Source organism: Rattus norvegicus, chromosome 4 (assembly GCF_021556685.1).
Source record: "Rattus norvegicus strain SHRSP/BbbUtx chromosome 4, alternate assembly SHRSP_T2T, whole genome shotgun sequence".
Classification (NCBI taxonomy): Eukaryota; Metazoa; Chordata; class Mammalia; order Rodentia; family Muridae; genus Rattus; species Rattus norvegicus.
In genome coordinates this window covers 150,653,450-150,678,700 of record NC_141537.1, presented here as the reverse complement: position 1 = coordinate 150,678,700, position 25,251 = coordinate 150,653,450, and the positions used below count along the sequence as shown (strand labels likewise).

The 25,251-nt window shown below is 46.2% G+C and overlaps 2 protein-coding genes across 13 annotated transcripts in view; one reads left to right on the top strand and one right to left on the bottom strand.

The window, feature by feature from the left end:
- Nucleotides 1-25,251, bottom strand: part of Mkrn2 (makorin, ring finger protein, 2) — a 41,969-nt gene that overhangs the window by 10,995 nt on the left and 5,723 nt on the right. For 4 of the 10 annotated variants that reach the window (XM_087656910.1, XM_087656909.1, XM_087656908.1 and 1 more), the window contains exon 1: nucleotides 7,458-7,513. The exons of 1 other annotated variant lie outside the window; for it this stretch is intronic. Coding sequence is in view for 2 of the 9 variants with exons in the window: in XM_087656908.1 (XP_087513034.1) it covers nucleotides 7,458-7,483 (26 nt within the window). In the remaining 7 variants the exon portion in view is untranslated. 10 annotated transcript variants of the gene reach the window in all.
- Nucleotides 15,931-24,531, top strand: Mkrn2os (MKRN2 opposite strand). 3 transcript variants are annotated; one of them, NM_001447438.1, is made up of 4 exons: nucleotides 15,931-16,191; nucleotides 20,149-20,198; nucleotides 21,782-21,944; nucleotides 23,987-24,527. In NM_001447438.1, the coding sequence occupies exons 1-4, from the start codon at nucleotides 16,166-16,168 to the stop codon at nucleotides 24,243-24,245; spliced, it is 498 nt and encodes a 165-aa protein (NP_001434367.1). In that variant the 5' UTR covers nucleotides 15,931-16,165; the 3' UTR covers nucleotides 24,246-24,527.

Below are 25,251 nucleotides of genomic sequence, written 5' to 3'. Positions count from 1 at the left end.
GCGCTATGGCGGGAAGCCGGTCAAGCAGAGCCAACCACCTAAGTCTGCAACAGAAGGCCCTCCACACACTGGACTCTCACTCTCAAGCTAAGCTGTATTCCCTCCCCCCATCGCCAGCTCACGAGTCCTCCCCTCGTTCGCACAATCTGACTTGTGGCATGGGTGATTATGGCTAGACAGCGTGTGAGACTGCAGTTCACACTCCTAGATACCCACTGTTGGGAACTACTCCTTCATTCCCAGCGGTGTCTGTCCAGGGTATGCGAGCCCAAATCCTGGGGTGTTTCTCACCTGGGCTGGGGTCCCTATCTTAGCACCACCATGGTGGACAGTGTGGTGGAACCAGCTGGTATTGTGCTCACATTGCCATGTATGAGAGGCACCACTGGGAGCAACAGTACTTATCTGCAGTGCCAGCACTCTGGAGACGGAGCAGTTCAAGGTCACCCATGGTTCCATAGGGACTCCATGTTGACTCATCCCCCAATCTCCAAGTCAGTATTGACACTCCCGGGAAATTGAAGGCAGCTGAGAATAGATTATAAAACCACATACAGGCAGACATGGTGGGTCACACCTTTAAGCACAGTATTCAGGAGGCAGACTGATGTCTCTGAGTTCAAGGCCAGCCAGGGATACACAGTGAGCCCTTGTTTCAAAAAACAAAACAAAGGAAAAAAGAAAAAGAAAAAAAGCACAAACCTCCTAAAGTAACATGTGCATACACTGGGATATTACTCAGCCTGAAAAAGGGACATATTTCCAACTCACGGCATGAATGAGCCTTAAGGACACTGTGCTAAGCAATCACAACATATTCATGTGCGGTACAACTGTGATGTACTATAAATGTAACTGTGAATGAACTAAACATGGATGCCTAGTAAACCTAGGCTATTAAGATTCACTTTATCACAATATCTTTCAGGGTTTCTACTCCTATGGTAAACACCATGATCAAAAGCAGTATGAGTTAGAAAGAGTTTACTTCAGTTTTCAATTCCCAGGTCACAGCCCATCACTGAGGGAACTCAAGGCAGAAATGTTGCTGACTGGCTTGCTCAGCCTACTTTTTTATATGGCCCAGGGGTGGCGCTACCCACAGTGAGCTGGACTCACCTTCCCACACCAATTACTAATCAAGAATAAGCAGTACTGGGGTTGGGGATTTAGCTCAGTGGTAGAGCGCTTGCCTAGGAAGCGCAAGGCCCTGGGTTCGGTCCCCAGCTCCGAAAAAAAGAACCAAAAAAAAAAAAAAAAAAAAGATAAAGAATAAGCAGTACCAGGATTGCCTACAGGCCAAGCTGACAGAAGAATTTCTCTTCCCATATAACTCTTAGCTTGTGTTAACAACAAACTAACCAGGACATAAAACATTCTTTAAAAATGCCATATACAGGGTCTCATTTTGGTTACGAATATCATAAACATAAATTAGTGTGCTAAGAGTGGTGATCCATCCAAGTATTTAATTGTCTAGGATAAAGGGTACAATGGGAGGGGTAAAAAAAAAAGAGGGTGGGAGGTAGAAGTGGATAAGTTCAATAAATATACAAAGGGGCAAAACCTTTAAAAGCTACGGATGATGCCGACTGTAGGCTGCTGGAACCCAGGCATTTGGCATTTTCCTTTTCACAGCCCCTGTCCTTCCCATGTTCCTACTGTGAACAGGTTATATAACTGCCAATGTAGTAACAGAAGGCTGGCGTCACTTTTTAAATGAGCGGGTGCAGTGTGAATGCTCAGCTCAGCTCAGCTGTAATCAGGCTCTCCAGAATGCAGCTCTGATGAAGGCCTAGAAAGGACAGGACCAATGGCATTAGTCACACTGATGATGTAATCTTCCAAGTGAAAGCTGAGTGCTAGGAAAACAGAGACAGGTGACACAGACCACAGCTGGGAGGGTGGCATTCTCGAGCTCATGTCAAGTGGAGACTGGAAGACAGAGCTGTGTAGGGGAAAAAATGGGCCAAAAAGAAAGGGCACAGAGGTGAGGCAGGGCAGGCCTGCTGGGAGCCTAGACTGGAATCATGCTACCAGTGCTCACCAGGTCACCTTGGAGTCAGCTGTAACACTGCTGGCCTGCTCAAAATGAGGTGCCCAGGAAGCTGAAAGGCACAGGCTTAGACCAGGATTTCCGAAGACTCCAGAACATTCCCTACTGTGGACACAGTGCAGGGAGGAGGGAGCCTGTTAAAACAGTCCCTTTACAAAAGGCTTAGAAATCCTCTTCTATACTGCATTATTGGGAAGGAATATTTTTTAACTTATTTAAGAACACAACAGGCACTTGAGATGCTGAAGCAGGAGAATTGCCACAAGTTAAACGCCAGACTAGCTACATACAACACCTTGTAGAAAAAAGGAACATACACACACACACACACACACACACACACACACACACACACACTCACTCTCTCTCTCTCTCTCTCTCTCTCTCTCTCTCTCTCTCTCAGCAGATTGGATCCGAGCCAGTCAACTGTGTTGCTACTCCCCTGCCTGATTTACCCAGCACCCCTCCCTTTGGGTAAAGAACTTTTTGAAGTAGACTTTTGGGCAGAACCTCCTCACATTTCATTGAGCACATACAATCTAAGGAACACATAAAATGAGAAACATATAAAGGATTACAGCATCCATGAATGAGGTTAGCCTCTAGCTCATGAGAGGACATACAACCCAGGAGGAAAATGGGAGAGCTGAGTTCAGAGAGGTGCGGCCTACAACTTGCCCTGTCCAAGCTACACAGATGACTAATTAGGACCCACCTGCCTCTTGTTCCTCACAGTCCCAAACCTGGATCACTGAGCAAATCCACATTGACAGTGTGGGCAAAAGCAAGGCCCTGCTCCTTGGAGAGCTGGCATTGTGGTTAAGCCAGCAAGGCAAAAGAGCAAAGCACAGTTCAGCACCTGGCCTTTTCCATGACAGCAAGTAGACCACACAGTGCACAATTCATGATAGGGTAGGCAGGCTGCTGAAGAACCCTACCTGCTACTTATGGAAGAAGCCTGCACTTCGCCTGCTATATCCACCTATCAACTTCTTTCTCCCCTGAATCTGATGAAAGGACAGCAATCTCACCATCAAGATGAGAAGTCTTGAACTTTCCTAGGAAGTCACCCAGGTTTCCCAGGAAACACTGTCCAAATCTGACACTGGTCAGTAGCTTGTTAGGAGGTTAGAGCAAGAGCTGAAGATGAAGCTGATAGAGAGCCCACGGCATTCAGAGGCCTTGGGCTTAGTTCTCACCCCTAGGGATGGGATGTAGAGAACAAGTCAAGTAAAACCATGGAAAGAAGTCACCACAGCAGGCCCAAGACCTAAGAACATCCTCAGGCTTCTAAAAGCGGATGGCATAGTCAGAGTTTCTCTAATGGTGAAAGCAGCTAGGTGCCTCAGCTGTACCACTGTGCGGTTCATACAACATCCATCTCCTCCTGAGTCTGGAAGGTGGGTCACAGGCAGAAGCTGCACTGGCCCCATACTGTACCTGACCTGATACCTCAGGTGAGGAAGGTGCTGTGTGCTCCTCACACATAGAAGAGGTAGGAGGCACAGCTCTGGACTCTTGTTCTCCCTTACCTGGCTGTGTATTGTTGCTAAGCCAGTGTAACAGCTTGGCCTGGAGACTAGCTGTATGCTAAACACCATGAATCTCTCTAGCCAGTCTCAAGGTATGAATGTAGTTGGTCCTGGGACTCCTCCAAACAAGAAGATATTCCATATCTAAACAATTGGGCAATTCTTTTTATTTTCTGACTCAAAGTTTTGTTATATATTATCTTAGCTGACCCTGAACTCCTGGACTTAAGTAATTCTGTTAACTCCCCTGCCTCAGATTCAAGTGGCTGAGAGCACAGGCACAACACTACACCAAGCTTAGTAATTCTTTGAGAAATGCCACTCAAGACTCAGGGTTTCTCCATGTAGCCCTGGTTGTTCTGAACCCCAACTATAGATCAGGCTGGCCTTGAACTATAGTTCCTGCTTCTGCCTCCTGAGTGCTGGGGTCAAAGGCGTTCGTACACCACCACCACTTGGCCATAAATATTATGTTTTAAAGAAACCCTTTATCACTGTAAGATATTTTGTGATCTCCACATACATGGAGTTAAGACTCATAGTTTAAGAAACTGGGCCCTAAACCCACAAATCATTCCTTGAGCATTTTCTGTAAGCCATTACTATCACAGACAAGGCTTTTGTGAATAAAATGAGAAATCATACCATTCTCTCACTACAAACACAAACCTATTGATATTGTGACTTTCCCACTTAAATACTGTTTTTTATTTAGCAGGGGCTGACTCCTTCACAGCCTTAAAAATAAAAACTATATTGTGTATGTGTACGTGTTACCTGTGGTTATGTCTGTGTACTGTGTATATATGTGTGTGCCTGAAGAGGCAGAACAGTGTCAGACCCCTAGAACTATACTGATGCCAGGAATTGAGCCTGGTTTCTCTGCAAGGGTAGTCCACATTCTTAACTCTCCAGTTCCATCCTTCCTAAACTTTTCCAAGGAAAAGTTCCTTTTCATACATGTTTTTGCGAGAACAGGAACATGTGAAAACTCTGAAACATCCTTCAGTTGAGCACGGGGTCTAAGACTCAACACTAGTGTCACACCTGTGTCACTCTGAAGCTACTCTTAGGGAAAATACCAAGGTCATTTCACTGTGGAAGATATTCACAGGGTTGACAGATCGAAAGACTGTGACGGTTGCTGCTGACTGCAAATCACTATAAAGACAAGTATCTGGTCATAACTGTGGGGGAATATCTAGATTAGGTCAACTGACGTGGGAAGACCCATCCTGAGTGTGGAGGTGCTGCTCCTTAGGCTGGGGCCCAAGACTGAATAACAAGGGATGAGTGAGCTGAGTTCTGACCAACACTCATTGCTGTCTCAGTGTGTGAGATCAGCTACACCAAGCTCCTGCCACCATGCCTCCTCCTCCATCATGGACTGTACCTTCAAACTGAGAGTCAAAACAAACACTTCCTTCATTTTCTGCTTTATTCAGGCATAGCACTATACAGCACCAAGTACTTTATGACTTGACAGTGAAAGACCCCCTCCCAGAAAGGGAATTGTACAAGCCCAAGGCCCTCAACTATAGAAGTAAAAAGTAAGTTTTTAGATATGTGGGACAAGCTGACCCATCATTTAGACGAAACAGACCAGAAAAGAAAACAAAATGCAGAAACCAGACTAAATTATGGGCACTGCTCCATGGGCCACCTGGCAGGAAAAAGAAAAAGTCCCTGACCCCCCGGAAGCCCTGACCACCATGTACTTTTTGCTAACTCATTGTTATGATTATAGCCAAAATAGGTAACATACACGTATGCCTCATTTACTCCACCAATCACATCCCTGTACTGGGACGCCCACAGATACCTGTGTATCCTGATCAATAAAAATCCTCTTGCTGATTGCAGCCTGTGGACTCGGTCTGGTCATTGGGCTTGAGGATCTCCCTCCTGAGGGAAGATTCTCTCTGAGAGTCTTACAACAGGGCCACAGAAATAAGACCACAAACACTAGTCAACCCTTCAATAGAAACCATCTGTCCCCAGCATTCCAACTCTTAGCCATATCATTTCTTAGGACTCTCTTATTTGTGAGACAGAACTAAACTATCTCCAGGTACAAAATGGGGAAAAGACAATCAAAATGAACAGCCCTAAGCATTACATAAAGGTTTTGCAAACCACATCTTAGGAAAGCCTTTAAGTAGTAGAATTAAACTATAAAGCAGCTAGAAGTGGTGGCACTTAATCCTAGCATGGGAGAGGCAGGCAGATCTGAGTTCAAGGCCAGCCTGATGTACACAGAGTTTCAGGATAGTCAGAACTACACAGAGAGACCCTGTCTTAAACAACAAAACAGTAAAGGAGCAGAATTTTTGAGGTTATTTTCTAAGTAGCTTGAGTCTGCTTTACAGGATACTATGATAGGAACATTTCCTCCTGCAGAAGGGAGGGAGTAAATACCCATACACTCACCCTCAACAAAGACATTTGGGTAGTAATGACTTGAAAGTACTGTTACAGGCGTGTCTTAAGGTTCCTGCTGCTACGATAAATCCGTAACCAAAAGCAACTTCGGGGGAGAGCTTATACTTCTAGGTATCTTCTACTTAGATCTATCTTACCTCGCCACTAAGGGAGATAAGTGCAGGACTCTAGGCAGGAGCTAATGCAGAGGCCAAGGAGTAGTACTGTTGACTGGCTTGATTCTCTTGGCTTGCTTAGCCTTACAAGCACCCAGGACCACTAGGCCAGAGGTGGCACCACCCAGTGAGCTGGATCCTCCCACACCAATATCAATCAAGAAAACAGACTAATCTGGTTGGAGCATTTTCTCAACTGAGATACCCTTTTCCCAAATGATTCTGGCCCATGTTAACTTTGTCAAGTTTTCTGATAACTACTTAACATAAACCACCTGAGACCTTGGTACGTGGCTCAACCCTTAATATCTAATTCAAACAAGCATTAGTTCCAGGTGTCTGCACTAATGAGAAGTAACAAGGTAATTAAATGTTTACCACATAAACTACACCTCATAATTTCTTAATTCACTGAAACCAACTAAAATTTGTATAAGCTGAGGTTCCTCTAATCCAAAACGATTGGGCTCAGGAGTGTCTAATTTTTTTTTATTTTTTGGGTATTTTCATGTACATGTCTTGGGGATAGTGCAAAAGTCTAAACACAGAATTCATCATTTCATATATGCTTATACACATACCCTGAAAAAACTCTCTGTGCAGCTTTGGCCGTCCTGGAACTCCCTCTGTAGACCAGGCTCACTTCAACTCACAGAGATCCACCTATCTCTGCCGACCATTGCTAGGAATAAAAGCGTGCGCCACCACCGCCCGCCTTCTATTTAGATATCTTAGAGTTTTGGATTTTGGAGCATTTCGGTATTTGGATTCCCACGGTCGGGATTCTCACAAGTTGCACTTCCTAGGCATGCAAATTCACAGGACTAGACCCCAATGACAGTCACAAGCTTGTCACTAAATTAGGATGTTGCTACTCAACTCAACTATGTTTTGTTTCAAAATAGTAGTCACAGAGTAGTTTTTCTGGTATTCCACTTCGTCTAACAAGCCGTCCTCTCATGCCGCCTTTCTGCTCCTAAATAGGTCTCGCTTTTACCTCTCTCTGTGGCCTCGGTTTCCTGCATCCCGAAATGGGACTCTACACTCAGTGGTGATGCTGGATAAGAAATGCTACCTGCCCGTGTTGCCCGCAATCCCCCTCGCTCACTCTCTGCAAACCGCGGTTGCAGCAGCTCTTGCCGCTCCAGCCTCTCCGCGGCCTTCCTGCGAGTTATCCCCGCTGTACACGACCCACCACCGCCCGGCTCAGCCCCTCACTTCCCTCCCCGGCTGCGGGGCAGCGCCCGAGGCCCCGCGGCGATGCGCACTCACCTGCAGGTGACCTGCTTGGTGCTCATGGCGGTAGGGCCACGGGCTGGAGTCGCACTGAAATCTCAAAGCCGCCAGCGCCGTGGCCCAGCCCGGCCCCGCCCCGCCCCGCGCGCGTAGCCGCGTCACTCCTGCGCGCGCCACCCCCACGCGTGCGTTACTTCTAAAGTACCGGCAGGAAACTTAACCACCATCATAATGGGTTCCGCTAGGGCGTGGGGCCGGAAGGTGCTTACTCCCTAGTAATCCGGATCCCACCTTTTCAGACTAAGGGTCTGAGAATGTCTAGCATACTAAATTTACCAATCCTCTGCTGGACCGTAACCTCTAGGGTTCGGCCCCCATCTCCTAAGGCAGTCTTTTAAACAACAACAACAACAACAACAACAACAACAACAACAACAACAACAACAATTATTTTACTATTTATCTTTATTTTATGATATAGCTGTTTTTGCCTGCATGTGTGGCTGTACACCAAGTGCGTGCAATGCTGGTGCAAGCCAGAAGAGGGAGTTGGGTCACTTGGAACTGGGGCTGCAGACAGTTGTGAGTTACCATGTCGGTGCTGGTTCCCTACAAAACTGCCAGTGCTCCTAACCACTGAGCCATCCTCTAGTAAAAATATTTTTATTTATTTTTTTATAATTTCATACATATGTACAATGTATTTGATCACATCCACACCAAATAGCCTCTCCCCCTACTGGTCTTTTTATGTGAATACATAACTCAAGGCAGGAACCTGGAGGCAGGAACTGAAGCAGTATATACATATATATATAAAATATGGATTTTTGCAAACTGTAGTTGTATTGTTAGCTTTGAAAAAGTGTCTTCTGGTTTATTGTGTTGAGTTAGCATTGTGTAGAAATTAACAGCATATTGATCTGGAAACATTATGGGTATTTTTTTTGCCATTTTTATAAAGGCAGTACATTGTACTAAACGAGTAAGGACTGCTCAGTGCTCAGCTTTAAATAGAACATGCCTGTCAAACCCCTGACCCTGCAAGCAAGGCTCTGAGAATATCATGGAAGAGGTAGAAAGGATGTAAAAGCCGGAGGATGGGAGGAATGCCACAGAATGTTTCCTGGAAATTACATAGCTTTAGACTTGTGAACGCTCAGTAGTGTGGCTACCTACAAAAGATCTACACAAGACTGTGCCCATGGCCAAGTGTGGTGGTGCATGCCTGTGATGGTTTGTATATGCTTGGTTCAGAGATGGCACTATTAGAAGGCATGGCCTTATTGGAGTAAGTGTGTTACCGTGGGCATGGGCTTAAGACCCTCACCCTAGCTACCTAGAAATAAGTATTCTGCTACAGTTGAAGCCTTCAGATGAAGATGTAGAACTCTCAGTTCTGCCTGCACCATGCCTGCCTGGTTGCTGGCATGTTTCTGCCTTGATGATAATGGATTGAACTTCTGGACCTGTAAGCCAGCCCCAATTAAATGTTGTTCTTATAAGACTTGATTGGTCATGGTGTCAGTAAAACCCTAAGACAGAAGTTGATATCAAGAGTAGGGTATTGCTGTGATAGGCCTGACCATGCTTTTGTTTGGAAGAATATGGATTTGGATTTGGATGTTGAATTTGGAAAGCAGTGGAATGATTTAAATGGGGCTTAATGGACTATCCTAGTAGGAATATGGAAGACTTTGTTACTCAGAGTGATTTGAATTGTACTGACCTGGCCCAAGAAGTTTCAGTGAAGAATTTCAATACGTGGCCTACAGGCTGTTTTTTTTATTTGTTTGTTTTGTTTGTTTTTTGGTATTTTGGTGAAGAATGTGACTACTTCTTGCTCTTGTCCAAACAGTCTGCCTGAGGCTAAGGTGAAGAAACTCAGATTAATTGCATTGACAAAGGAAGTCTCAGAAATGCTCATCATAGATTTTGTTCTCTAGTTAAGTGTCATGAAGAGCATTTTAAACAAGCTCAGCAAGCTAAGAAAGGAAAAATATAAAATATATGGTTTGAGTATTAAAGGGGCACCAGGAAGTGGAATGGAGCTGAATCCTGTGTTCAAGGAGATTACATTGAATTAAGGGAATAATGACCTTGTGACAAGATTCCATCCAGCTAAATTTAGATCCACGCATGGAGTATAAGCCTTTAATCCCAGGAGGCAAAGACAAGCAGATCTCTGAATTCAAGGCCAGCCTAGAACAAACCTGGGTAAAGAAAAACTTAAACCCAGGTTTGCTGTCCCACACCTTTAATCCCAGTGCTTAGGAGACAGGCATGCAGATCTCTGAATTCAAAGTCAGTCTACAGAGCAAGTTCCAGGACAGTCAAGCTTAGGCAGTGAAGGAATTGGAAAACAGAAAGCTGGTGATATTGTAATAGAACAAGGGGCCATGTTCCAACCACAACTAGCAGCAGAACTTGGCACCTTTGGCCACGTGGCTCTGGCTTTAGAGTTCAGAATAAAAGGGGCTACTAGGACAACTGATGCTGGTTAGCTAGAGCTAAGAAATTAGTGGTGATTAAGAAGGGACCAGCATCATTGAGGAGAAATCTTCTTGGGATGTGTTTTCTGAGAGCACAACAAAGCTGTATTCCAGAGAGAACCAAGGCAGTACCTCGTGCTGCAGCTGAACTTGGTGTGTAAGAGTCACCCAGGAGGTACTGGTTTTGAAAGTATGAAGGGGCCATGAAGAACAGCTGAGGCTTGGCAATGTGAGAGGCCATGGAAGGCCATTGGAATACGTGCAGCCCAAGTTGCAGTTGACAGCCCTGGATTGAAGGGGTCATGCAAAGGACTTGAGGCATGGCACCATGAAGAGAGTCTGTGAGAGGCTATTGTTGAAGCCTAGTTGTAGGGGAAGACTCCAGCGTATTGGAGATGCCAGTACCATGGGATGGTTGCCAAGAACAGCAGCAGCAGTGGAGTGGATCAACCTGAGCTTAGAGTGCTGCAGAGGGCAGAGATAGAGAAGTGATGCTAGCCCTTTGGAGGAGCCCAGAAGATCATGTGTGGATCCCAGACATTGAAACAAGAAGCTGTAATATTGAAGGAGACTCCAAGATGTTTGAGATGCCAGAGCTGTAGGCTCTCTGCTGAGGAAAGCTGCTAACAGGGAGTGGAACCAGGTCAGGAGAAAGAAGTCTGTTGCAGTCAACAAAGATGAAAAAGGACTTAGATATCTGAAGACCGCTTTGACATCAGACTTGGAGATGAGTTTGGAGTTTGCCCAGCTGGTTTCCTAGCTGGCTTTGGGGATTACAGTTAAGAGATTGGATATCAGAAGAGACTTTGAACTTTGAACATTGTTGAGACTGCTATAGACAATGGGAACTTTTTTTTTTTCGGAGCTGGGGACCGAACCCAGGGCCTTGCGCATGCGAGGCAAGCGCTCTACCACTGAGCTAAATCCCCAACCCCGACAATGGGAACTTTTGAAGTTGAACTAAATGCATTCTGCATTATGCTAGGTTTAGGTATGGCTCCCATAGACTCCTATGTCTGAACAAGCCTAAGGGGGCCAGGGAGTGGAATTTTATGGTTTGTATATGCTTGGTCCAGGGAGTGGCCCTACTAGAAGGTGTGGACTTGTAGGAGTAGGGGTGTTATTGTGGGTGTGGGCTTCTAACACCCTCACCCTAGCTACCTGGTAGTCTGTATTCTGCTAGCTGTCTTCAGATGAAGATGTAGAATTCTTAGCTCCTCCTGAACCATGCTTGCTGGATGCTGCCATGTTCTTGACTTGATGATAATGGACTGAAACCTCTGATCCTGTAAGCGAGCCCCAGTTAAATATTGTCCTTTATAAGACTTGGATTGGTCATGGTGTCTGTTCATAGCAATAAAACTCTAACTAAGACGATGCCTTTAGTCTTAATCCTTTAAATCATGAGGCAGAGACAGCTAGGTCTCTATGAGTTTGAGGGCAGCCTGATCTACATAGTGAATACAGATCTGCCACTACACAGTGAGACTCTATCTGAAGAAGAAAAAGAAAAATACTAGGCTCATCAGCATTCTGTCATGGGTGGCGGAGGGACTCATAAACACCCACCTCCTCCACAGCCAGCTATAAGGAGTTAGTTCCTGGGAGACAGCCACTAGCAATTTGCCCTTGCTCAGGTAAATGACCCCTATCCATGCTCTTGCAAACAAAGTTAATGAAAATTCAGAGGGCAATTAAAACACACACACACACACACACACACACACACACACACACACACACACACTCACTCCAAAATAACTGGGTGTTGGTATTCTGTCTAAGCTCCACCCCCACAGTTACCTGGCAACTCCCCATTCCCCTCCCCCTTCCCTCCTTGTGCTCAAGGCCAGCCTCTATTCCTCTCGTCTTCTACTCTTCTTCTCTCATTAAACCTTTCCACGTGGAACCATGTTGGCTTTTTGTGTTTGTGTTCTGTCTGGATTTGAGCCGAGATTTCTACCCCAACTGTGGGTATGGGAGTTGGGAAGAAAAAGAAGGGATTCAGTGGGAGGGGCATGGGATGAGAAGAAAATTGGGGAATGAATATATATATATATCTGTATATATATATGTATATATATATATATATATATATATATGGAGAGAGAGAGAGAGAGAGAGAGAGAGAGAGAGAGATTGATTTTAAAGGACCAGAGTATAGCTCAGTTGGTAAAGTGATTTCTCCCATGCAGTCCTAGGTAAAATGCCAGCACTGCAGAAACTGTGCAAGGTGGTTGTCTTAGTTATTTTTCTATTAATGTGATAAAAACATGTATGGTTATAAGTACCTTGGGAAGGAAATGACTTAATTTCCATGGGTTCCATGCAACAGCCCATCACTGAGGGAAGTCAGGCCAGGAACTCAAGGCAGGAACCCAGAGGCAGGAAATGAAGCCGCAACCATGGAGGAGTGCTGTGAACGGGCTTGCTCCCCATGGCTTGCCCAGCCTGCTTTCGCAGAACACTCAGGACCGCTAGCCCAGGGGTAGCTCCACCCTCAGTGAGCTGGATCCTCCTATAGCGATTACCAATCAAGAAAATGCACCGCAGGTTCACCCAGGCCAGCCTGGTAGGGCACTTTCCCTCTTCCCAAGTAACTCTGGCTTGTGTCAGGTTGACACAAAAAGTGGGCAGTATAGTAGTTCACACATGTAATCTCAACATTCTAGGGTTGGGGGCAGAGTTTAAGCTCATTTTGGGCCAACTTGGGCTATTTGAGACCTTGCCTTAAAAAAAAAAAAAGGTTGGGCAGGAGTAGGATTAAAGAGAAGGCTAGTTGGTTTAAGAGGCCAGTCTGGTCCCCAGAGCTGTAGGACACACAGGGACACATAGAGAAACCCTGTCTTTAAAAACCAGAGGTGGGGATGAGGGGGGCTTACTATTCTTTCAAGAGGATTGAGGTTCAGTTCCCAGCCCACCACAGCAGGCAGCTCAAAACAATCTGAAACTTTAGGGGAGTCAATGACCTCTGACCTCTTCTGGGACCTGCATAAGAATGCTGTACATAAATTCATCATGTTGGAACACATACATAAAATAATCATTAAAAAAATTGCTATGGGGGCTTGCGGAGGGGAAACCAGGAAGGGGGACAACATTTAAAATGTAAATAAATAAAATAACCAATAAAAAATAAAGTAAAAAAACTGGTGCATTAAATAAAGGTTATTGGGCTGGAGAGATGGCTCAGCAGTTAAGAGCACTGATCTTCCAAAGGTCATGAGTTCAATTCCCAGCAACCACATGGTGGCTTACAACCATCCGTAATGGGATCTGATGCCCTCTTCTGGTGTGTCTGAAGACTGCAACAGTGTACCCACATACAAAATAAATCTTTAAAAAAAGTAAAGTTTATTAAGACACATTACCTCAGTCCACTTTTTATGAGGTCAACAATATTTCTTTCTCTTCTTTTGGTTTGATGCTAGGGATGTACAAGGGTCTCAGACAACACGGGGGCCCTACCACTGAGCTACTGTCCCCAACCCTGGCCTAGAAGTAATAAATTGTGTGTGTGTGTGTGTGTGTGTGTGTGTGTGTGTGTGTGTGTTTTTCTGACAAAATAAAAATAGAAAACATCAGCCCTAAGCCCAAGAGCCTCTCTGACTGTGGGAAAACACAAACTGAAATATGAATAATTGACTAGAGAGTTCTGTAATCTGAGTCCAAATGAGTTATTCAGTGTGGGAGGGAGAATGGCTCAGCCCACACCCATCTCCTTACCCTACACCCCAGTTAGTGGTTAGATAGTGGCCCTCTCCTCCCACCACAGAAGCAAGCTGTGCCATCCCCATCCATCCCAGTGGAGTCTGAGAAGTGTCAGAGAAGTCATGTGGCCTCTGGGCCTGCTGTGAGTGGCCCTCGCCCGGCTGACAGCATCCGAAGACCATTGGGTCCCCTCCTGTGTGAACTCTACACCTCCAGAGGATGGAGGTGAGGAGGGCTACATCACTACACGATGGAAGAGAAAAGGCTTCCAGAAATCTAAAGATGAAGATTTCTGGGGAGAAACCAAACCAAAATAAAAAGCAACTACCCAAAATTGGGCCTCCTAGAGAAAGCTGAAAGAACAGGGGCAAGAAGGCTTTGGAGTATTTTCCCAGGGAGGTGTCTGTCACAGAGACGCTCCAGACTTTCCATATGGGTGTCAAGTTTCCAAGCAGAGAAGACAGGGCTTTCTTTGCACAGAGGCTTCAAGTAACAACAGAAGACTTCAACCTGCCTGACTTCTTTAAGGACAACCTGCCTTCCTCAGGTGTGTCCCCGGCTCTCTCCTGAGGCCAAGAGAAGGAGCTGTCCCACAGCGGTCAGGCAGGCCTGCCGTGCCCATGACAGTAAGATACTGGACGTTTGTAACCGGCACATGTCAGTGAGGTTTAACGAGAACGCAGTACACAGCCAGGATCACAACTGCTGGTGCCCAGCCCCAGCAAGGATGGCTAACTCCAAAATAAGCTCCCTTCTTTCCCCTGCCAGGTGCCGTGTGTGGAGCCATGCCTCTCTGTGGTTTCCTACAGCGTCCCTCCTCAGTCTCTCAGCTCTGCCTGCCACAGGACTATCCTGGCTATTCTATGCCTCTCTGTGGTTTCCTACAGCGTCCCTCCTCAGTCTCTCAGCTCTGCCTGCCACAGGACTATCCTGGCTATTCTATGCCTCTCTGTGGTTTCCTACAGCGTCCCTCCTCAGTCTCACAGCTCTGTCTGCCACAGGACTATCCTGGCTATTCTATGCCTCTCTGTGGTTTCCTACAGCGTCCCTCCTCAGTCTCTCAGCTCTGCCTGCCACAGGACTATCCTGGCTATTCTAAATGCTCAGGGGAAAAAAAGAAATACAAGACCGAAAACCCCTGGAAGTATTTCAGGAACTTGAGGCTGACAGAGCAAGCAGCCATACTCAACCTGTCCTGTCAGAGAGGCCTCAGCCATCTGCATATCAGATGTCTAGATTATGATTCATAACAGTAGCAAATTACAGTTATGAAGTAGGAATGAAATGATTTTATGCTTGGGGGAGACTACAACATGAAGAACTGTATTATATTAAAGGGTCGCAGCATCAGGAAGGTTGAGAACCTCTGCTCTAGAGACGAGGCCACCTGGTACTGCTGGACTTGATGAGCCTCCTATCTATGCACTGGATTTTTGATTTATTTCTTCTTAACTAATATACACTGGTTTGGCTTTTGTTTTTAGTTACAATGTAAGAGGGATATGTCTGGGGAAATGTACCTTTAGGGAAACAATAACATTTGTTTATCTGAGGAAAAAAAGGGGAAGGAAGGCAGTGTGGGAAATAAGACAAATGAAAAACAGAAGACCCATGAAAACAAGGCAGTCTTAAGAACCATTCTGCAGACTGGACATCAGCATAGAGAAAAGGCAAAAAACAGCCTCCTGCTGACTTGACACAGACAAATCAGTTGTGGTTTGTTTTGTTTTTTTCTTTTTTTGGTTGGGTGTTTAAGATAGGGTTTCTCTGTGTATCCCTGGCTGTCCTAGAACTAGCTCTGTAGACCAGAGCTGGCCTTGAATTCACAGAGATCTGTCTGCCTCTGCCTCTGCCTCTTGGTATGCCTCTAAAGCTGGAGAGATGGCTCAGCAGTTAAGATTGATTTTCTAGAGGTCCTGAGTTCAATTCCCAGCAACCACATGGTGGCCCTCTTCTGCTGTGTCTGAAGACAGCTACAGTGTACTCATACACATAAAATAAATAGTCTTGGGGCTGGGGATTTAGCTCAGTGGTAGAGCGCTTACCTAGGAAGCGCAAGGCCCTGGGTTCGGTCCCCAGCTCCGAAAAAAAGAACCAAAAAAAAAATAGTCTCTTAATCACCAGAAATCCCTGCCCCCTTTTCCAATATGTTGGGACTTGCCTCTTCTCCAAATTCCCTATCCAAATGGCTCAGGACACAAAGCCCAATCTAATGAATAGTTGGGGGCTTGTGACTGCCCCCTTTATGATGGAGGACTGAGTCATGAGCCAGGCTGCCTGTAACTTTCCAACTTTCAGAGTTCTGTGACCTGGCACCTGCTGCCAGCTAGGGGAGAGAGGGACCAAACCCCCCTGTTTATCTGATTCCCCTCCAATGAACTCTGAGCCCACCCCAGGCTGAAAATACACTATAAAAATGTATGTGTTCCAGCAGGCACAACGAATTATGGTAGTATCACAAGGAAAGGCTGAAGGAAGGCGAGACGGGCTGCAGGGAAAGCAGGCTTTCAAGAATGAAGAGCTGGCTGTCCCCAGCTGCAAATGTGTAGCACCTACCGAGAACCTTGGTAAGCCAGCTCCAATAAGAACTAGCTCTTTAAGAGTCTAGCAGGTGCGGCCTGGTTACTGGTTAATCTACCTAGCTCCCATGCATGCTGATGTCACTGTAGATCAGGTTACTCAGACAGTGTGAGTTAGCCAGCTGTATAATGAGGAAAAGGAAGTCTCCAGAAACCTGTTCTGGTGGCCCAGCAATCAAACGGTATGCACTTCTCGGGAGCTGAGAAGTCTCTAATTAAATTCAGGCACTGCGAGAGGTCCATCTACACTTTCGGTGTACCCCAATGCTGCCCTCTTTGCCAGGGGGATGTGGGCTCCACCAGGATAGAGGACGCACCTATCAGCATCTCAGATCCATTCTCCAATGGTCATCAAGAGAAATGCTCCTTCCTCCTCAAACCCACGAGAGGGACGTTCCTTAGGTACAGTGGCTTGAGTTATGATAAACCGTGCATGCATTTCTGTTGCGTGTCAGTCATCAAACCTTCTCTGAAGGACGTGTGCTGGTCAGTGCAGTGTGTGGGGAGTTGCTGTGTGTAGGCTGCTGTCCTTACGTCTTCATCTGCAGGTCTGTTTGTCCATCGGAGTGGGTGGTGTGAGGCCAGGGCGTGTGACTTGCCTGCCTAGGGTAAGAGCCTGGGTTTTGTGCACACATTCACTGGGTAGTGTGTGAAAGGCTGCGTGCTGTATGAAGACACCTGCTCAGGTGATTTTAGGAGAAAGGGATGCACTGAATGGCTGACTGGGAATAGCCAGGCAGCAAATGTTATTGACGAGATATGTAAGCGACAGCTCAAACTTATGTGACAAGCAGGTACAATGTGCAGAGCAAAGTACAATCCACAAGACATGATTCTTGATGGAGGTGAGTTAAATGAGCAAGGAAGGCTAAGAGTCCCTCCTCCTTTTCTTTTTATTTCCTCTTCCGTATACAGTGCTAGAGGCGGAACTCAAAGTCTCATATAGGCTCCGTGCTGGACAACGTGCTCAGAGCTAAGCTGCACTCCTAACCCCACTGCCCTTTTCTTTTCCCTTGAAACAGACTCTTGCTGTGTAACACAGACTGGTTAGAACCTGCTGTGTTGACCAGGGCGGTCTTGAACATGTGATCCTCCTGCCTCAGCCTCTTCAGTGCTAAGATCAGAGACATGGGCCAACAAATGAGCCTCTTCCAGTCATAAATCATGCAGGTTAATAAAATTCCAGTAAAAAAATCATATTTTTCCTTGAATGTGCAAAGTTAATTTAATGCTAACTGTGAAAACTTTTTTTAAAGATTTATTTATTTATTTTATGCATGTGAGTACACTGTCACTGTCTTAGACACACCAGAAGAGGGCATCGGATCCCATTACAGGTGGTTGTGAGCCACCATGTGGTTGCTGGGAATTGAACTCAGGACCTCTGGAAGAGCAGTCAGTGCTCTTAACGGCTGAGCCATCTCTCCAGCCCTTAATTGTGAAAACTTAACAAAAGAGTCAAGTGTTAGGGCTGGAGGGAGAGCTCAGCTGTTAAGAGCACTGACTGCTCTTCCAGAGGATCCGGGTTCAGTTCCCAGAGTGTACATGGTGTCTCATAACCATCTGTAACTCCAGTTCTAGGGAAGCCATTCTTTCCTCTGGGCCCTGTGGGCAGTACACATGCATAGTGCATGCACGTACAAACACACACACACACTATATATATTATATATATATTTATATATATATATAATATATATGCAAAATACCTGTCCTTGCAAATTTTAAAAATGTACAATATTAAGAATGATAAAATTACATATATGTGAGTTATTATGAACTTTAGATTCATACAGTTATCTCTCAATAAAACATATATTTGATATTAATTAAATATTCATCTTTTCTGGAGCTCCTCATTCCTTTGGGTAGATCCAAATCTTCATTTTTCATCATTTCTCTTTTGCTTAAAAACCCACCTTTTTGTTAACTTTTTGTTGTTCACTTAGCCTAGGCTGGCCTTGAACTTGCTATCTAGCCCAGGCTGGCCTTGTTTCCTTAGCTTGCTAATGACAGGATCCCCTCTTGACTAATATCCTCAGGAAAGAGTTTGCCATTAGTGATGGAGTTGCTTCCTGATGAAGGTGAAGCCTGGCCCTCCACTCTCTTTTCTTCCCTTTTAATGGGCATCTGTGTATTCTCTGGCAAATGCTAATTCTGATGGGCACGGTCCTTAGTGACATAGGCAGAATGAGCAAAGAGGTGTGGGGCAGGTTGTAGGCTGTGGTGGCTGCAGACATCCAAGGCCGTCCTAGTCCCTGGGACTCCAAACAACTCCTTCCTTTTCATCCACATATTCAAGACTGTTGAGTTCCACAGAACTGTGACAAAAGGGGAATGAGCAGTGACCCAGGGTCTCACTAGGCTCTGCTTGAATGAGGCTGGGTTGGTTAACCCTGCTGCTTATGGCTATGCAGCGTGCAGACCACATAGAGGAGCCTGGTCAGTGGGAGACACTGACATTCAGCCAGCCAAGGGCACAGCTGAGAACTGCAGAGGAGGCCTGCCCATGATCTGTGTGAAGGGGCTGTAGGAGAAGGGGTGGCCAGGCCTCTTTCAACACTCTGTACTTTCCCCTCATCCTCACCAGTTGATTAAGATTTGTTGAACTTCATTCTCTGGTATCACAAACTAAAGAAAACACAGACTTGCCAAACTAAAACTGGAATGATCCTTCTGGAAGTAAGCCATAAAGGGCAGAGCCTCATACTTTCCATGTCACCAGCCTGACTCGACAGGCCGAGTTAACACCCAGCAAACTGTCAAACTGAAATGTTCTGGGAGGGATGGTGGCTGGCTAAGAAGGGGCCGGGGAATGAGGAAGGAGGAGCACCCAGAGAAGGGCAGAACCAGCCCTCAGCACGGACACGTTCTGAGTCCCTCTTGCTCATTCAAGTCTAGCCTCTGAGCTCATGGGGTCTCCATAAGCTCAGAACAGTCCCTGGGGCTGAGGGAGAAGGAACCATAGTCATCCTAGTCGTTGGCCCTGGTAAAGCTGGGGTCGCTTGCTTTACTGAAGAATGGGTTACCCAGCTGAGAGCTGACACCAAGACTGTGCCCTCCTAGGAATGAGCTGCTGAGCACAGTGCACAAATCATGTCAAAGCATGTTATATACATGTCAGAAAGTGTCACAACGAAGCCAGTTATCTTGTTAATGTCCGATAACAAAAAAAACTGATGTTGGCTTATAGCTTCAAGGCCAGCTTGGGCTACATGTAAGGGTATGTGTGGGTAGAAAGCATGTGCTGAGCTTGTATAAGACCCTGGGTTTGATCCCAGACCTAACCCATCCAAACCAGGAAAACCTCAAACCAACAGAGCAATGGTAAGAAACAGTAATCCGGGGAGTGCAGTGGCCATGGGTTATACTGAGCTGTGGTTAAGAAGGCTGAGAACCAAGCAGAGTGGTGATAGCACACGCCTTTTATCCTGGCACTAGGGAGGCAGAAGCAGGAGGCTTCCTGAATTCAAAGCCAAGCTGGTTGACAGAGAGAGTTCAAGGCGAGCCGAGGCCTCATTGAGAAACCATGTCTCAAAACAAAACAACCCCCCCAAACAAAACAAACAAACGAAAAAGAAGGCCGGGACCTCTGAGATGTCTCCAGGATCCCATATGGTGGGACAGTGAATGGACACCCAGAGGGAGTAGGAAGCTCTTCAACCATACGTGGTGTGGGAGCTCTACTTGGGCTCTACTCTTTAGCCAGCCTACAGCTGATGGCAGGCAAGGTCTAGCACAGGCTACAGGGGGAAGCCTCTGCCCTCCTCTTTTAAACGCCCATGCTTCATGAAGTGCTTGTTGGTGGACAAGGTGACATGACTGCAGTTGCCGCTGTCTTGGGGTCTGAGGCAGGAAGATCCTGAGTTCCAGGATAGCCTGGGCTATGTATCAAAGCTTCTTATCAAAATAACACCCAATGCAAACAATATCTCTCTGTTTCAGGGAGTACGATGGGAAGTCTGATCTGCACGTGGGAGTCACTAACACACATGGTGAGCATTTCCTATGTCTCCCCAGTGTAAAGAACCCCACAGTACCATTAAGGGGAGAGGAGGGTGTCCAGCCACGATGAGGTCACTGTAACAGCATAACCATTCTTCCTTCCCTGCTTCTTCTTCTGCAACCCAAAGCAAGTCATGTGACTTGGCAAGTTAGCACTACTTAGTCTATGTGTTTAGAAGATTAAAACACTTACTTTGTAGTGGTGCTGGGGTGGAACCTAGGCAGGGCCTCCTGCAGACCTACACTAAGCCACACCTCTAACCCCTGGAACTGTCTTAATGTTTCTTCAGAAAGAGCCTTACAAACCTGCACATGCCTTGAGTCGACCAAGATCTCAGGTCTTGGGTTTGAATTAGAATGTGGACCCTCGGCTTCTGAGTCTCCACTCTCACACCCAACCCACTACACAGTGTCTCCCCACTACACTCGGTCCCTGCACCCCAGGCTTGAGGAATGAAATGGGGTGTGCTGAGGTCTGTGGTCTTGTGCTTTAGAAAGGTGGACTGGGGGGTGGCTGTGTCAGAGCCTGTGCCTAGCCTGCGCCTGGCCTCAGTCCCAGCCCAAGCACTGAAGTCAAGAGCAGGAGACTGTCCACCATGTTTTGTTGGTGGGATTTAGTTTAGAGGCCACTGAGCTTCTCCTGGGGCAAGTTAGTGGAAGGACACTTCCAAGCATGCATGAGGCCCTGGGTTTGACTACCACCACCACTATCACAACAACAACAACAACAACAACAACAACAACACAACAACATTAGCCTTCTAAATCTCACTAGATCCATGATTCTTTTTTTTTTTTTTTTGGAGCTGGGGACCGAACCCAGGGCCTTGCGCTTCCTAGGCAAGCGCTCTACCACTGAGCTAAATCCCCAACCCCGAGCATTTTTTTTTAAATATTTTATTTATTATATATAAGTACACTGTAGCTGTCTTCAGATACAGAGGGCATCGGATCTCTTTACAGATGGTTGTGAGCCACCATGTGGTTGCTGGGAATTGAACTCATGACCTCTGGAAGAGCAGTCGGGTGCTCTTAACCGCTGAGCCATCTCTCCAACCCTAGATCCATGATTCTTAATTGAGGGTCAAGACTTTGGGCTCTGAGGGACCTTTTCAGCCTAGCATCCTGTGGGAAGGCTGCTGGCAGCAGAAGTCTGAGGCTGACACTCATACCTCCAAGGAGCAAAGGGCACAGGTGGGACAGGAAGGAAGGCAGGCTCCAAATCCCAAGACTCATTCCAAGAAACCGGCTTCCTCCAGCCAGGTCCCACCTGTCTACAACCTTGGGGGTTACATATCAGATATGCTGCATATCAGGTATTTACATTATGATTTGTAACAGTAGCAAAATTACAGTTCTGAAGTAGCAATGGAATAATTTAATGGTTGGGGATCACCGCAACATGAGGAACTGTATTAAAGGGGCAGCATTAGGAAGGTTGAGAACCACTCCTCTAGATGGACAGCCACTCTGACGGTGGCAGACAAGCGTGACCCAGATCAACAAGATTTATGGCTTCTGTAATTTTCTGAGCACCTTTCACAGAGTGGCTGACTATGTTTTGGGTTTTCAGGGGTCGTGTATAATTACAGTGCACGCGGCATACAGCGAGACGAGGCAGGCTGGGAGTGTTGTCTCAGTGTTCCTCTAGTGCAGCCTAGCATGTTTGGACTGCTGGACCAGTGGGACAAGTACTTGGAAGACTTCTCTGCTTCTCCAGCCTGGCTGCCTCATAGGTAGGTGTCTAGAAAGACTGAAAGCCACTGTCACCCATGTGTCACACGTCTTCATCGCTCCATGGTCACTGCTGTTTCCAGTACAGTCTGTGCCTAGACTGTCAATCCGTGAGAACAGCTAAACATGATTGTTAGAAAATGTCTCTCATAGATTCATTTGTTTGGATATTTGGTTGCCCAGATGCTGATGCTATTCTGGGAAGGAGATTGGGAGCAGGTGGGGCTGGGTTGGAGGAAGCCAGTCTCTTGGGAGGGACCTTGGGGTTTGGAGCCTGCCTTCCTTCCTGTGCCACCTGTGCCCTTTGCTCCTTGGAGGTGTGAGCAGCAGCCTCCTGCTGCCAGCAGCCTTCCCACAGGACACTAGGCTGGACAGGTCCCTCAGAGCCCAAATAAAGCCCTCCTCCCGGAAGCTGCTGATTGTCAGTTACTTGGCCACATCAATCAGGGGTTGTGCCATGGAAGTTTTCCTGGGATGGGGGGATTGGAGTGGGGGTGGGAGGGGGAGGGAGAGGCAGCAAACACTACCAAATGGAATGATGACTCCTGTTGCTCTCTCAGTCACAGTGTCTTTGGAGTTTTGTGTCTTGCTTGGCTATTTCACTGCTGTGCTTTTAAGATTTTAAGATTTTTTTAAATGTTATTTTATTTTAAATGTGTCTGAGTGTTTTGCCTGAGTGTATGTACCTGAAGAGGCCAGATGAGGGTGTTGGATCCCCTGGAAATGGAGTTACAGATAGTTGTAAACCACTGTGTGGGTCCTAGGAACTGAACCTAGGTCCTTTGGAGGGTCAGACAGGGTTCTTAAATGCTCAGCCATCTCTCTAGACACTGCTCTTTTTATCCTCCAACACAAGGTCTCACCGTGTAGCCCAGGCTCCTGACTAAACCTCTAGAGTGCTAGGATTACAAGGAATCTGCCACTATGCCCAGTTATGAGATTTTTAAATATACACAGAAAAATCCATATTATATTTCATAATTTCATATTTACTTTTTGAGACAAGTCTTACTATATGACCTTGGCTGTCTTAGAACTTACTATGTAGACCAGACTAGCCTCCAACAAAGAAAGACCTGCCTGCCTCTGCCTCCCAAGTGCTAGGATCAAAGGTGGGAGCCACCATCACTCGGCATAATTTTACTTCTTGACACAGCTTCTCACTATGAAGAGAAGTCTCACCTTGAACTTTTTTTTTTTTCCTTTTCTTTTTTTCAGAGCTGGGGACTGAACCCAGGGCCTTGCGCTCTCTAGGCAAGCACTCTACCGCTGAGCTAAATCCCCAACCCCTCACCTTGAACTCTTAGAGATCAACCTGTCGCAGCCTCTGGAGTGCTGGCCTTAAAGCCTGTATCACTCTGCGTGGCATTTAAAAACATTGTTTACAGTGTAAAAATATTTAAGTGCCATTTTTTGTTTATTTTAGTGATTTGAAATTAATTTCTCATTTTTTCCCACTGTTACTATTTTTTTCCCTGGAGACAGGGTCTCACTACGTAGCCTCTGTCGGCCTTGAACTGCAGAGATCTGTCTACCTCTGCCTCTTTGGTTCTGGGATTAAAGCTATGAGCTCCATGCCTGGTCTCTATTAAAAAAAAAACTTTTTTTTTCTTTTTTTCGGAGCTGGGGACCGAACCCAGGGCCTTGCACTCGCTAGGCAAGCGCTCTACCGCTGAGCTAAATCCCCAACCCCCCCCCCCCCAAAAAAAAAACTTTTAAAAATAACGTTATATCCATTTATCTTGTTTGCCTCTATGAATATGTGTGTGTGCACCACAGTACATGTGTGGAGGTCCTAGAACAACTTGATAAAGCTGGTTCTTTCCTTCTACCGTGTGAACCCCAGAGATTGTCTGCGTTCATGGGAGTTGCCTTTAATGGTCAACCACTGATCGGCTTTTAATGTTCTCAGGGGCCAGCATGGTGGCCTCCAGTGTCCTGCCACTGCTGAGGTGGGAGGACTATTTGAGGTCAGGAGTTTAAGGCCAGCCTGGAAATCGGTGATGACTGTCTTATCTCGGCGAGTCTCCCTTGTTTCTTCAAGGTATGAAGAGAATCACCACAACTGCTCGAGCTTTGCCCTGGCCTTCATTAACTGCATCCTGGCCATGGAGGGCCAAGAGCAGCTGGAGAAGAGCGAGTTCACAGAGAAGTACGTGATCCCGAGGACGCGCCTGGCCGCCAAGTACATCACGCTCTACAGGGCCATCCAGGAGAGGGGCTTCCATGTGACTGACCATCCTGGCCTGGGGACAAGCCCCGGTGAGCAGGCTGTAGCGAATGCTGCATGGGAGGGTCGCTGAGACAGGACATTTGGGCTTGTGGCCTTTCAACGGTACTGCAGATTTATAACTGTACTTAGTGCGATTCGTTTCTAAAAAGTATGTGGTTTTCCATTAAGCTTAATATAGCAAAATTATAAAATTAACAAAAGTAAATAAAAATTTATAAAACTAATAAAATCACAGAGTATATAGCTCAGTGGGAGAACCATCTGCCTATCATGTAAGAGACCCTAGGTCTCCCCTTTACCACACTCTCAATTTAAGAAAAAAATAAATAAAATTTCCCTGGGTTTCAAAAAAAAAATTTATTGCAACTAAATTTCTCCAACAGTTGTGTTTTTAAGCTGAGAATCTGCTATAATCAGAGTGGAAGAACATTACTCACTGATCAAAGGAAACACTTTTTATCAATTAATCTGAACTGAATACATTTGGTTTTTGATGTAAGAGAGTGAGGGGAACAGAGGGGGGGGAGTTAAGCGTAGACGAGAGAGGGGGGGGGCTCTGAAGGTATATACATGTCTTATGTCTGCACTTGAAGACTCATGGGAAGGCTGGGGGTGCAGGCAAGTGGTAGAATACCTGCTCAGTAACCTTTGCAGTGTCAAGAAGACCAAACAAAACAAAAAGGAAACAAAGGTGAAAGAGGCTGGAGACCGCCTAGCCATTAAGAGCATCTGTTCCTCTTGCAGAGGACTTGGTTCAATCCCCAGCTCCTACTTGGCAACTTACAACCCCTGTAACTTCAGTTCCAGAGGATTCCATACCTTCTTCCGGCCTCTGCAGCCACCAGGCACATGGTGGACAGACACATGCAGGCAAAATCCCATATACATTAAATAATAATAACTCACAATTAGAACAACAAACCCTCAGTCTATCAGAAGCGCCATTGAAACTTCACCTGTCTTCCTCTGCCTTCTGACAGAGGGGCCCAAACTCTAACATACTTCATGTCCTCTCCGGCCTGTTCTCTCTTTGGGTTTTTTCCTTCCCTAGCTGATCTCAAATGCTAGGGAGAACA